General features: G+C 46.9%; 1 protein-coding gene across 2 annotated transcripts in view; it reads left to right on the top strand.

Moving 5' to 3' along the window:
- The first annotated feature begins 4,326 nt into the window (after window positions 1–4,326).
- LOC144177661 (laminin subunit gamma-1-like) overlaps window positions 4,327–14,713 on the top strand; it is a 251,634-nt gene continuing 241,247 nt past the window's right edge. Inside the window, exon 1 of one of the 2 annotated variants that reach the window (XM_077705275.1) lies at window positions 4,327–4,913. In XM_077705275.1, the coding sequence (XP_077561401.1) occupies window positions 4,457–4,913 (457 nt within the window). In that variant the 5' untranslated portion in view covers window positions 4,327–4,456. The remainder of the gene's footprint in view (window positions 4,914–14,713) is intronic. The other variant, XM_077705274.1, reaches the window with a different exon arrangement.

The following is a 14,713-nucleotide window of genomic DNA, read 5'->3' as shown; positions in this document are numbered from 1 at the left end:
TGTGTGTGCGTGCGTGCGTGCGTGCGTGCGTGCGTGCGTGTGTGTGTGTGTGCATGCGTGCGTGTACGCGTGCGTGCGTGTACGCGTGCGTGCGTGTACGCGTACGTGCGTGTTGCGATATGGGGAGTCCCCGTATTGTACGCTCTCACAAAGAGCGACGGGCTTGAATACGTCGAAGAGGACAGGAGCCGTAACTTTGATGCATACCTGGGGCATGAACGAGACCGTGCTCGCGACGCCGAGCGCTTTGGTAAAATTCGGTCCAAGCGAAGCATATATGCACGTTCCCAAAAGTTCAGCACAAACTTCAAGAGCCGCAAATCGAGGAACGCCATGAAGTAGACTACGCAGCCAAGCCACGACGACAAGAAGCAATCAATACTTTTTAACACGACAATTCGGAGCGGTATTTCGGGTAAGTGAAGTAGAAGAGCTTTTCAAAAAATTAAGTTAGACGCGGGATAGTATTGTTTTTCTTATGCTGATTGCGAATATCACTTTGAAATTTATCACAGGCGAGTCCAAACGTCGTTTATCTTCTAAACGCGCTCTCCACCGAAGTAGACACACGCTGCCTGTTCGACGCCTATGAATGACCGCGTTCTTAATGACGTAAATGGAGGTCACTCTCCTGCCACGCTGACCATCGGAAGCAATGGAAACAGTCGGTCGGCTGCAGCGATTGCATTTGGCCGCACTTCAGCTTACAATTCAGTGCTTTCACGAAACTTGAGCTTTCCGACCTGTTTGTTCAAGTATCTAGGAGCTCAAATTTGCTTTGTACGAGCGAGAACCGCAACACAGTGGCTATATCCGGGGTGTCGGCTAGCGCGTTTCAATTAGAACGTGCTAAATTGGGCAAGCAGCATTTCGACGTTCTTGGTGCTTAGGATAACGCAACGTACTGCCTCGGTTGTCGTTTATATCTAAATAACGACATTACATGAAGTTGAACAGCGCAGGGACGAGACCGAGTGCAGAGGCGACAAACACGGGTGTTGGTCGCCTCTGCACTCAGTCTCGTCCCTGCGCTGTTTAACTTCATGCAATCAACCAACTAGCCTAGTTACAAACCCTTCTACAGTTCTAAATAGCGACTTATGCCTGAGTCTCAGCGTCGTTTTAAAACAGTGCGCGAGCTGAAAAACAATTATGTGCGCAAAAATATAGCATTCATTTACTATAGGCGTATACAATCGGAACAATGATAATGTTTCCTACACATGCATAAACCAACAAACGGTTTCTGTCTGCTGCTCGGGTTGCTTTGTGCGCTGGCTTCTAGCTGGCACACCCCTTCCCTTCCCCTTTACTTTTGGAAGCGGTGCCACCTTTTTGTCCTAATTTTTCGATCCGTGAGCTGCGTCGGCTTAAGCATCACAGCGAGCCGGCCTTGTCCGTGTTTTCCTTTCTTGTCCCTGTTGGTGTGCGCTAAGTGTTTAAGTCCGTCGGCTTGAGTACATTAATTCTTGGACTCCTTTAGAGAGAGAGAGAGAGAGAGAATCAATCTAATGGAAAACTGCGATGTTAGCCAAGCCGTCGCGCTCGATTTATACGCAGCATCAGCAGCTTTAGTTGGGCATGCTTTTCTCATATGCACTGCGCAGCCTGCTTGCACAATACAGCCGCCTCGTTTTACCGCACAAGCGGGTCCACGCAATAGCTAGGCTGTAATTGCGTTACTGTTGGCAGCCATCACCAAGGAACTGTGATAAAAAATCGTTGGCCTGGTTCACTGTAGCTAGATTTAAGCATTTACCGCTTGTCTGCAAAATCCAGTACGCGTGTTTTGGTCTTAGAATTTAAGTATAGTCTAGGTCCTGTGTGCTTCAACCGCGGCCAGTGCGTGCCTTGTTATGGAGGTGTACCGTATTTTTACGACTCTAGCGTGCACCTTCTTTTGCTCAAAGCTAGCCTTAAAATTTGTGCGCGCGTTACAATTGGGCTCAAAGCCGAAACAGGTTTAAATCGGCCAGCAACATTGCCATAGATAGGGCGGAGGTCCTCCCGAACTCCAACTCAATCCAATAAAAAATCCGTCAACACCACGTGAGTGAATTTCGGCGCACTCATTTCTGAATGACATACCTTGGTCAGCTGTTACACATTATTCTAATATTGCAATTCGGCCGTCACGCGTAGAATTATGAAGGTCAAGACACTTGAAATTGCAAACAGCTTCAATGTTTCCCACTATAGTTTTATTCCCTGCAGGAGCTGGATAAGCAAGTTTACGAAGCACAATTTATTTTTGGCTGCCACAGTAGCATGCGCAAAATAAAACCTCCTTCTTATAGGTAAGTGGTGTCATGTATTTTACATCTGCGTGGTAAGCCGGCGTCCAATTATTTTTTCGGATTTTCCAGCGCGAACCAACCCGCGCGGTACAAACGGTGCCGCGTTATAATCTTGCAAACACGGTATAACATAAAATAACCCCTAAGATAACGCAATGGACGGAAGCGTCCTTAGTAGCTCACGACCTTATGTTGGTTACTTTTGCAGCTATTACGCCAGTTTAGTGGCTAAAGGAAGTATTTGCCATTTCAGACAAATATTCTCTTCTCGCGGCACGCATACTTCTAAAAAAGGCAATGTTATATTTTACGTTGTAATATTATTTACCTATTAGCCGGAAAAGAAGTTCTGTGAGTATTGAAAATTTGTTTGAGTTAATCTAAACAAGACTAAAACTAATACAAGACTAATTGCACAAGATAATAACTCAGTATGAGGAGACTTGGTAATTACGCGAGATCAGTATCTCGAAGTTATTCTTGAGTCATATGCCGCTCATTTTGTGTGTCTCTGTGTGTAATTTTGCATTGAAATATTTAAGGGGTTAATATTGTTGAATATTGCCGTTAACTAGGATTGTCATTTCTTCTACAATTTTTAACATTTCTTTATTTTTATGAGCTGGGGTTTGCGTGTTGTGACGGTATTTCTATAGACGGTAAAATGTTGTCCCCTGTGTTATTTGCTGGGCGGCCTCCAAGCCGTGGTCGAAGCTGCCTGCTGGTGGGTTACATTTACATTTGTGGTTATTTGTGATGGCAAATCTTTGAAAGTAAACTGGGAATGTGTAATAGCTTGTGGGAAAATGGGCCCGAACATTTTTTATCCGTTGAAAGGCATAACTTTTATTTCCTTCTTGTTGCCAATCAACGTTCCAGTGTTTTCTTATGGTAATATCAAGCTTTTTTTCTGATACATTGTACTGGAATAGGACAGTCTATTTTTTCGCCATATTTTGCTGCTTTCTTAGCCATGTCATCCGCCATTTCGCTGCCAACATTGCCATTGTGACCTTTAATGCAAGTTAACGCCATTTTGACCTGGTTTTCTATTTCGTGTAGCATCTCCTTAGTTCTAAATATACTTGCGTTTCAATTATATGGATTGCTAGTTGCTTTTAGTGTTGATAAACTATCGGTAAACCATTGTAAGTTTTCTTCTTTGTAGCTACCTTGGAGGCTTTCAATTGCTTTTAAAATAGCGATTCCTTCTGCCTCAAAGTTGATCCTGTACTGCGGAAGTTTGTATTGTTTGGTTTCTATTATTTTACCTGATTTATATAAAATTACCGGTCGTATAGCACGCAAAGTGCAGGCGATTGGTTTTTCAGCTGTAGGTGTGAGGGCGAACCTGTGCGCCCAGAAAGGGCGATCACCGGCACTCTCAAGCCAAGATCACCACTGTCGTCATCAGGCCGACAAAATAAGGCACCTCGAAAATGCTCAGATTTAACAAGACGTTCGCGATGGTCGTCTTGTATCTTGGAGGATGGTGGTCAAGCGCTTTTTTATTTTTTCGGAAATTGTCCCTTTATTACGGGAACGTTTTTTACGTTGTTAAAAGTTAACTGTACGTTGATAGGTAGTGTATGTTGTCAGAAAGTCAAGAGCAGCGCCTTCTTCTTTTGGTTGGCAGATGGAAATGAGGGTAGCGGGCAGTGAAGCCCGTGAGTGCCAAGCAGATTCTAGGAGGAGGGGCAGACAAAACCGGCGCGTGAACAGAGGGCATCCCCTCGAGCGAAATGACACAGTACCGAAACGGCTGTGCGCGCCCCCCAGATGCGCGGGCCGTTGGGCGCTCCGCTGCGCGCAACTAGCAGCACTGCTCGGATCGTCAGCGGCGGCCCGGAGAGCGATGGCTGCCGATGCTGAGGACACCAGAGATGCGGCTGAAGAACGGGCGGCGGCGGAAGCGGCTTCTTCTCTCCTCTGCACCACGGCGGGGGAGGACGGCGGCCGAGGGGAGCAGTTCTAATCGCGTTCCTGGAACCCCGGAGCCTTAGCCACAACACTACCGCCACGCCCTCGCGCGGCCGGCTGTCCCTTCTCCCCTTCCCTCGGCTCCAGGCGGCGGCCGCAAACACAGGCCGCGAGTCTCCCTTGAAGAGCCGCAGACGGGAGTCGGAAGCCATTGCGGCGACAGCTACACCAGCAGACGGATGGCTCGCCCCTCGTCGTCTGCCCCAGGGCCCGCCGCGGCCCACAAGGCGCTCGGCTGCCTCCTGCTCGCGTCCCTGGCCGCCGTCGCCTGCGCGCAGCAGCACCACCACCACCAGCCGCAGCAGCACGGCCGGCCCTCTCCGCGGGGCCTGTGCTACGACCGCTACAACCGCGCCCAGCGTTGCATCCCGGAGTTCGTCAACGCCGCCTTCAACGTCCGCGTAGAGGCCACGAACACGTGCGGCCTGCGCGAGCCCACCAAGTACTGCCCGCAGACGGACGTACCGGGCGCGACCAAAACTTGCGAGGTCTGCGACTCGACCAAGCCGCACCTGGCGCACCCGGCCGACTACCTCACGGACTTCAACAACAACGACAACACGACCTGGTGGCAGAGCGAGACCATGCTCGAGGGCATCCAGTACCCCAACCAGGTCAACCTCACACTGGACCTCGGTCAGTGAGCACGCCTCCCTCAATTGCCGATAACGGAACTAATAACAACGGTCGAGCATGGACCTTGTCTAGATAAAGGCAGGATCCGCATGCTATCATTTATGCACCTTTGGCTCGCGGAAGTGGCTCGTAAATTTTTGTAAAGAGCGCTATTGTACGTGTTTATTTTTTGTTAATATTTCCCAAACGTGCCGCTCTCTCGCTTATGCAATTCAATCTTAACCGCCAGATTCGAATTCGGCCTTCATCACAAAGGCAACAATAAATGCATGAATGGGTGCGTGTTCATGCTTGGATGTGGTTATTACACATTGCTGACGACAACAGCCACCAAAGTGCTGTAACCACGTCCACGCGTTTGAACGAAAAGGAAATCGCAAAGATGGACATTTACTAGAGTTTCTCAACTGGAACTTAAGCGAAAAACTTCGTCATTACGCTTGTCACATGCCAGACAAAAGTTAGGGTCTGCAAAACATTTTCTTGGCGAACGGAAATGATAACAAAACGAAGGACTATAAAAAAAATTAAAGAGCCAAAGGGAACCTCACTAGCCGTAATGAATGCATGTGGGGCTTTTTAGTGTTTTTTTTTTCTTTCATATCATGCTAGTGTGGATTTCGCGCTCGATAGGCAGGGTCTGTCGCCTACAGCGGTAAATTGAACGCGGAAGTCAGAGCAGATCGGTTCTGTTTTCTTTTTCGTATTCGCTTTCCGTACAATTGTTTGCCTTATCACTCCGCAGCAGATTCCGCCCTCATGAGCGTTGCTTCTGTTAGCGCTCGACGTCTACTCGCGTGAGTCACGCACTTTTTTTATGGATCATTCTGATTCCCAGCGCAACGTACGGCTGTTCTCATGCAAAACATCCCTAGAAGTCGTTTCTCACGTCCGTGCAACAGTCCACGCCGCTCGTTTTATCTCCCAGCTGTGGTTTTGTTTCACCACGTAACGCGGCTCATCTATAGGCCTCGGCCGTGTACAGTCGCACGGCGGTTGAGCCCTGCCGTCAAATCGTACCTCTAGAGCTGGGAAATGCAGCGACGACGCAGTCAATTTTGACGTTGTCAGGCGCGACAAAGCGTATTGTGCATTGGGGGGCTGCTGGGTCGTTCCTCGGCAGCGAGACATGTTATAAACTATTTCTGATGTTCGTCTAGTGGTTCGCGTGGTCTACGGTGCATCTTATGGCGTATGTGACGGGTGAGCCCAATGGACTCGACGTAAATGGTTTAACTGTAATTGTGCATTATACCGCCTGAATAAAAATTTAAATATATATGAACCGAGGAAATTAACGGGAAGGAATGAACGCGACTCACCTCTGACAAAAAACCGAAGCTCGTACGTAGTTGAATCAAGATTAGTATAACAACGCAGTACGAACCTGCTTGTGTTTTGCCGTGTTCTCTCACCACCGCTGAAGCGTTAAAAATTGCAACCCCGCAAAACGTTGCGAAAAAAAAAGGCTTGTATTTTCACACGCCAGTGTGCGGAAGACCTGTTCGTTACTTTGATTTCGTGGGTCGTTCTTGTACTGGCTGAGCTTTCCACGATGTGCAAGATGTTAACGTGCAAAAAAATTCAGATGCACCTAAGACTCATTATGTGTTGTAATGCGAAGGCAAAACATTTTATTTTAAGCAGAGCGATGATTAAAGTATCGCCTCTTTATACAATCATGGCGTGGCGCTGAGAGTACATTGCAGGGGACACAGCCCCGATAGAAGCATTGTGTGTCATTATCATCGTCATAATTCTTCTTTTTGTTGCGCAGGGACGCCTTTCGGCGTAAGAGGGGGCGGGTATTGGGGACCGTGCGTCCAACGGCGAATGTCAGATGGTTGTCCTGTGGCATACCCAAGGGCCCTCATGGGGCAAACTAATGCTGATTGAAGACCCATACGTGTGCGTCGTTTTTTACTTCCTCCTGGTAAAAAAATGAGGCACTTAGGCAATCGCCCTTGTTCGACCTACACTGCGCTATTAGTGTAAACGTTTCTTACTAGTCTAATTAGCATGCGCAGGTTACAATTCCAGAAGGCCTCAGTACATGTCTCTTACCACTTGTTTCGAAATCCACGACGCTTTAACTAGGTCCTCCTTTTGTCGGCTGCTCCCGAGGATCGGTTGAGGTGCAGATAATGCGTGTTAGTTTCGCATTCCGAAGGCCCCTATTTTGGATTCCAGACCATCAAACGTTCTTTCCTTTAGTTTGATCCTCCTTGCACTGTCGGCCATACTTAGAACCATATTTCGGTCACGCCGACGCTGTACGCCGGTTTTTCGCGCGCAATGGGGCACTCAAGGCTCTCGCTTAAAAATATTTTGTGATTCTAGAACATCCCCGGATTTCGTTTTGCACGGGTCCCGTATACACACATGCCATCTCTTTAAATAAAATGTGTGCTGCTATGTGTCCTCCATAGATTCAGGTCGGTCTCCAAAGCTTCGTTCTGGCCATGCCAGTTTTAACTGCAGGCTTTGCAGTTTTCATCTTGCATTATTATTGTTTGGCAAATATTCCACAATTTTCTCGCTTATTACTGGAAATGAGATTGTCGGTTTTAACTGCAGGCTTTGCAGTTTTCATCTTGCATTATTATTGTTTGGCAAATATTCCACAATTTTCTCGCTTATTACTGGAAATGAGATTGTCGGTTATTTTTTCGGTCGATATTCATTAGCATGGACGAGTATACACTTCCCTCTGTCTTTGATTCCTCCCTAAGGTGAGGTGCTGGAATCGATGAAGGAATGAAAAAGTGCTGGTCACCACTCTTCAATATACAGCGACATCGACATAACCGCAATTTGGAACACGCGTCCCTATCTTCGACGAGCAAGTTAGTTGTACTTGACAGCTTGCCCAATAGGTATTGGACGTTTATATTGTGCACAGGCAATCCTACGTCTGAAATTAAGGCATGAGAATTGGCCAACCGCACATTTCCACAACAAAATATCGCTTATATACATCGCAGTTACTCGGTGGGGGTATATCTTCCAAATTACTCTATAATTGGATTACTTTTATTTTGTTTTCCACTTCTTTTTTATGAGGAACAATTGAATGCTCAACAATTATCGAACGTTCTGAATTAAAATGTTAGCTTAGCAATGATCAAAGACAAGCCCATTGATTGACCCGAGCGACGAGTGTGTCGCCATGAATAATACGACGTTTAAATCGCCAACCCCTAAAGGCCAGTTCACACTTGTGACGAAAGCGACGGCGATTCCGTCGCACGACGAAAATTTGTCCCGACCATTCGACAAAAACGATCGTCGTGCGACAAAGCGACGGAATTCCCGTCGCTTTCGCTCGCTTTCGTTGTAAGTGGGAACGGGCCTCAACAGTGGAACCGTTGAGCGAACGACCTGGACCTCCCAGTCATTATTTCTGTGCAATATATCGGGTAGCTCTTGCCGCAATTGACGTGTAAAGGACAACCAAATTGGAAATTTCACTTTCCTGTGGCATGGACAACTTGAGCTGGAAATGTTTGATCAACGCTGAGGCACGCGGCCGTATATAACCCGCACTCCCGCTGAGGGACATTAGCGCGCTGCCTTCCTAAAGACTGAAGGCATGCTCGTCCCGTTGAATTTCAACCGGCTTCACTTATGGGATAGATAGTTTCCCACAGACTGCGACTCGTTTTTTTCTGCAACACCAAACAGGACTTCCGAAACAATCCTCTATCACCCTGTGTCACTCGCCATCTGCCGCGATCTGCGTGTCACTGTACACACGCGTGGCTCTCTGGCAGAGCACATATTCTTTAATGTCTCCGAGGCTTCCGATAAAGTGTCTCACGAACTGATTTTTCTTTCGGAATTACCCAGTTGCTACGAACGTGCGTGCTTGGCTGCGTTTTTCTTTCTTTTTTTTTTTCTTGCTGGCATATCTCATTCTCTCTCTCTCATTTTCTAACCACAAATAATGTCTACTCAGAGCTTTCCTCAGTTTTTTTTGCCTTGTAGCCTGCAATTTTTTGTCATTGGCATAAATGACCTGTCCAATAAGACTAGATGTTCTCTGTGTCCGACGATCCCGTTATTCAGCGAGAGAGAGAGAGGGAACTCTTTAATCTGGACTGGAGAGGTCAGCTCTTCTAGCGCCAATGCTTGCGATGATGGCGATGATTACAGCGCAGTGATGTGGATGTGAGAAATTGGGAAGACAACAATGAGAGAAAGGGCAAAAATTAAATAAAAAAGGACACGCAATGAAATGCAAGAAACAAAACCCTAAATTAAATTTAGTAAGAAAGTTGAACAAATTGTGCCTAGGAAGCACAGAACTCCAAACTAACAGCGTTAAGGAATACCGCCGTTTATGAAACGCGAATCAAGGTATGTCAAAAAGTGTAATTCCTGCGTTTTTCTCGTCTACGCTCGGTACCCCCTGGAATGTGAAGCCGGGTTGTCTTAAGTGATTTTTTTATTAACTTGCAGTTTTATATTGAGTACACTGTACATAAACCTAATCGTCCCCCGGGTTATTTTCTTAGAAGCTGCCAGTGTAACTTCATCATCATCATCATCATCATCATCACCAGCCTGTCTACGCCCACTGCAGGGCAAAGGCCTCTCCCATTATTCTCCAATTACCTCGGTCCTGTGCCAACTGTGACCAATTTATCCCCGCAAACTTCTTGATCTCATCTGCCCATCTAACTTTCTGCCGCCCCCTGCAGCGCTTGCCTTCTCTAGGGATCCACTCTGTTACCCTTAATGACCAGCGGTTATCTTGCCTTCGCATTACATGCCCTGCCCAAGTCCATTTCTTCTTCTTAATTTCTACTAATATGTCTTTAACACCAGTTTGTTCCCTGACCCACTCCGCTCTCTTCTTGTCCCTTAATGTTACACCTATCATTTTCCGCTCCATTGCCCGCTGAGTCGTTCTCAATTTAAGTTGAACCCTCTTAGTGAGCCTCCAAGTTTCTGCCCCGTAGGTGAGTACCGGTAAGATGCAGCTGTCATACACTTTCTTCTTCAACGACAATGGTAGGCTGCTATTCATTATCTGCGAATGTCTGCCATATGCACCCCACCCCATTCTGATCCTTCTAATTATCTCTGCCTCATGGTTGGGATCTGGGGTCACAACTTGGCCTAAGTATATATATTCGCTTACCACTTCCACTGCCTCGCCATCTATCTCAAACCGCTGTGCTGTCCCGAGGTTATTGATCATTACTTTAGTTTTCTGCATATTAATTTTCAGGCCCACGGTTCTACTCTGTTCGCCCAGTGCGGAAAGCATGCTTTGCAATTCGTCCCCCGAGTTACTTAGCAAGGCAACGTCATCAGCAAATCTGAGGTTACTGAGGTATTCTCCATTAACCCTTACTCCCACCTGTTCCCAATCCAACGTTCTGAATACTTCTTGTAAGCATGCTATGAATAACATTGGAGAGATTGTGTCTCCTTGTCTGACACCCTTCCTTATAGGTATTTTACTGCTCTCCTTATGGAGGATGATGGTAGCTGTAGACCCATTATAGATATCCTCTAGTATTCTTACATAATGCTCATCTACCCCCTGGTTCCGTAATGCCTGAATGACTGCTAGGGTTTCGACCGAGTCAAATGCTTTCTCATAATCTATGAAGGCTATATATAGGGGTTGAGTATACTCAGCGCACTTTTCTATCACCTGATTGATCGTGTGAATATGGTCCATTGTTGAATAACCTTTACGGAACCCTGCTTGTTCTTTAGGTTGACTGAAATCTAAGGTTGCAGAAATTCGGTTAGCGATTACCTTGGTAAATACCTTGTAGACGACTGACAGTAAGCTGATCGGCCTGTAGTTTTTCAAGTCCTTCATGTCGCCTTTCTTATGGATTAGGATGATGTTCGCGTTCTTCCAAGATTCCGGTACCATTGTGGTCATTAGGCATTGCGTATACAGGTTTGCCAGTTTTTTAAGTACAATTTCTCCGCCATCCTTCAAGAGGTCTGCTGTTATCTGATCCTCACCAGGTGCTTTGCCCCCTTTCATTTCTTTCAAAGCCTTCCTTATTTCTTCGGTCGTTACTGGTGGGATGTCTATCTCCTCTGAAGTACTGTCTCGTTCGGCATTATCCTGTATGTCCCGGCTACTGTACAGATCCCTATAGAACTCCTCGGCCACTGTGACTATTTTATCCCTATTTGTGATGACATTGCCTTGCTTATCCTTAAGTGCATACATCTGATTTTTCCCCACGCCAAGACGTCTCTTTACTGCTTTCAGGCTACCTCCGTTCTTTACAGCGTATTCGATCCTCTCCATATTATACTTCCGTATGTCAGCTGTCTTGCGCTTATTGATTAACTTCGAGAGCTCTGCTAGTTCTATTCTGTCAGCTGCGGTAGAGATTCTCATGGTTTGCCGTTTCCTGATTAGATCTTTCGTCTCCTGTGAAAGTTTACCAGCATCCTGTCTAGCCATAGTGCCCCCGACTTCTACTGCACACTCCGTGAGAATGCGTGTAAGGTTGTCGCTGGCTTCCTGTGTCGTAAGCTCGGCTTCCTCGTTAAGGGCGGAATATCGGTTCTGCAGCGCGATCCTGAATTCTTCTACTTTACGTCTTACTGTTTGCTCATTTATCGGCTTCTTTCGTACTAGCTTGTTGCGGTCCCTCCTCAACTCTAGCCTAATTCGAGATCTTACCATACGGTGGTCACTACACCTTACCCTTCCGAGCACTTCCACATCCTGCACGACGCCAGGGTTATCGCATAATATGAAGCAGTGTAACTTACTCCTAGTTTATAAGAAGGCTTGTTCGGTTACAGCTTGATTCGGTTACAGCTGGCTAGACTATATCTGCAGCCTCTGTCGATAACTTGCAGCCTGGAATAAGTATACCCTCACCTGAAAGCCGCGCAAGATCACGCAGCTCGTTCTGTGATTTCAAGTAACCTGATATTCACGGAACTGTGGCTGCGGTGTTGGGGGTGCGTGCTCGCATTCTGGAGGCCCAGTGTTCGTATCCCACCGAGACCCGAATTTACCAAGTTTTCTTTTCAACTCAGTTATGCGTAACTTTCTTCGAAGGAGGTTTCCTCAGAAATTGGGTGTCAATTCAAGCGTTCATTGACCTGTTTTTCTTCCTTCTCTGGTCTGTCTGCCATTTGTGCGTCATCTCTTGGCCACGACGGCGGATCGTCCACCTATCTAATTAAAATGATGCATGCCACATTCTAATTCGTTGACGTCATCGCCTGTCAGAATGTAACTGCATTGGGAGGCTTCCCTGTTTTGAAAGATAAAAAAGAAGCAAGAGAATGATGACGAAGTGAGAGACTCGCTTTTACGTCTACCTCACAGCCTATTTCTGATCAAGTGCTCATGACATTGACAACTATCGCACAGTATATCGTACAGCGTTTAAAAATTCACCCAAGTTAGTTGTCCGAATCTCATTGTTCACTTTTCCTCCGCACCCTGGTTCATTACACGGTTCTGCGGCTACCGATGAAGATGAAGAGTTCTGCTTTCAGCACGAAATCGTTGTCTTAATCGCACGCTGCACAGAAGCGCGCGCGCGTGGGAGGGGAGGGGGGGAGTGTGCGCTGTCGGAAAGAGGAAAGAGTTTGAGTATAATCAGGAGCAGGACCACGCTGGTCTTGAATTTAATATCTTTTTGAAGTCGAAACCTTATAAGAAAGGGGGCGGGGGGTCCCACTAAGTGCTGTCGCGTTAAAAAGATAACGTGGTCGTCTCGCACGGCTCTTCGTAATAATTCTAGTTTAATTCGCGATGTCATTTCTCCTCAGTGATTTTGAAGCGATGCCTGTGGTAAGCAACATTCGAACGGATCTGCTACTTTGCTCGCTGCACCCGAGGTACGCGCAGGTGGTTTGAGCAATGCGTGGGATCGCCCGGCAGTTCACAGGTAAGATAATGGCTTGAAAGGGATGCGCAGTAGTTGCGAAAGGGATGCGCAGTAATGCCGTGCCCTGTAACAGTGCACGGCATCATGTGTGCTGCGCAGTTAGAATCCTTCTCTGCACCACTGTGCAGAGAGCCCCTAATAGCGAGGCCCCCTGGGCGTCATATATCACTTACAAAAATAAAAACAAAAAGCTCGCATACTCGGACTCCCGAGCACGTTAAAGAAACCGAACAGGCCTGCGTACACTTGACACTATCTGTCAAAATCTGGCCAGTCAGTGCGCATTATTTTTTAAACCCCAGTGAGTTACTGTCTGTTCACTAAAAGGCCGTCGCAGACGGTCATGAAATATCAGAGTCAGTGGCGCGATCTGTAGGGGCATCACATTACGCAAGCGTCCGCAGCTCTCAAAGTTTCGGAATCGGGCGCTATCGCTTGCCCTGCTCCAAGGCCACAGCTCAGTCAGCGCTAGCAATCACCAGAAAGCCTCTCATTTTTATGGTAAAGCATTACTCGGCGAAACCACTGGGGTTCTGTGTCATTCGATCGGTCGTCTGTAACCGCGTAAGATATACTTGCCAAACTCACCGTGTGAGTAGTGGTCGCACGTGCAAAAGGGAGGTATCGGTTGAAAGCGCTTGGAGGCAAGAGTTCACCGGCTGATGACCACATTGTGGCGTAGCTATGACGTGTTGTAGTATCAGTTATAATTCGAAGATAGGTCAGCTATCTGAACGAAGTAAAAATAAATGGCGCTTCCGTTTACGGTACTTAAGGTGCAGCGAATGAAAATGCGCAATCCATATTTGGATATTTAAACGGTTAAGCATAAAACAGGTCTTGAACGCACGAACGAGAAACCCCCCGCGGTGGCTCAGTGGCTATGGGGCTATGGCGTTGGGCTGTGGAGCCTAAAGACATGTTTTATCCCAGACGCGGCGGTTGTTTTTCAGGTGGGGGCAAAAAGGGAAACGACCGTGGGTCGAGATTTCGGCGCAGGTGGCCCAAAATAAAATCAGTGGTCCTCCACTACGACGCGCCTCATAGTCCAGATGTAGTTTCAGTGCGTTAAAGCACCAAAATTTGGGAAAAATAGATGAGGTCAATTATAGTATTCCAGAGAATGGAGTACCACGCACGTAATGACGAGTTCATCTGATAAGTCAGGGTTAGCTGTAGTCAGGCGCGGATCCTGGGGGAATTTCCTAACGATCATCGGGCGATTTAATTGCCACTGAAAAAAAAAAAAAATACCAGGAGTTTCAGAAATGGTGTTGCACAGGTTATGTCAGTGGTTGTGGCTGTTGTGGAATCAAAGCTTGGTCCTGAAGATATGCTGGCGACAACCAGGCGAGGTCACCTGTTCAGGGCTGTATGCCGTCGCGGTCATCATTATCTACTGCGAGGGAGAGTTGAAACATGAGCGCGCTTCCAAATTGCGACGAATACAGAAGAGTTTGTGAAGAACGTTTTGGACAACTGTTGGTCTTAGTGACCGTTTTTGTGTTATTGTAATCTTTTTTCTTGGCAATTGGCGCCAAATGAAATCACATTGAGGACGCAAACCCACGAAGAGTGTCACCTCCCACCTCCCTTCGCCCGTCTATTTAGCAGTCTTACATGTTAAAGATGTAACATGAGGAAACAATACAGGGAGAAATTTTCTTCCTGAAATGGAATTACGGGACCATTTTCGTTCGCGCTGATGGACGTCGAGCTAAGAGCTAGGTGATTTTGTTTGGAAATTCTTTCTGAAACAGCTTTTTGCGCTTTCTCTCGGTGACATTCAAAAGGCCAATTATGAACTATAGGTTTTTCGAATCGAAGCATTTTGGGCATCGCGATCGTGGAAAAAAAGGGGATGATTAGAGTCGAGTACATACAGTATACGTAAGCCTTCTC

The sequence above is a fragment of the Haemaphysalis longicornis genome, unplaced genomic scaffold (genome assembly GCF_048455015.1).
Source record: "Haemaphysalis longicornis isolate Haplotype H1 unplaced genomic scaffold, Haemaphysalis longicornis Haplotype H1 scaffold_1, whole genome shotgun sequence".
In the NCBI taxonomy this organism is placed as follows: domain Eukaryota; kingdom Metazoa; phylum Arthropoda; class Arachnida; order Ixodida; family Ixodidae; genus Haemaphysalis; species Haemaphysalis longicornis.
This window is presented reverse-complemented; position numbering and strand designations above follow the sequence as displayed.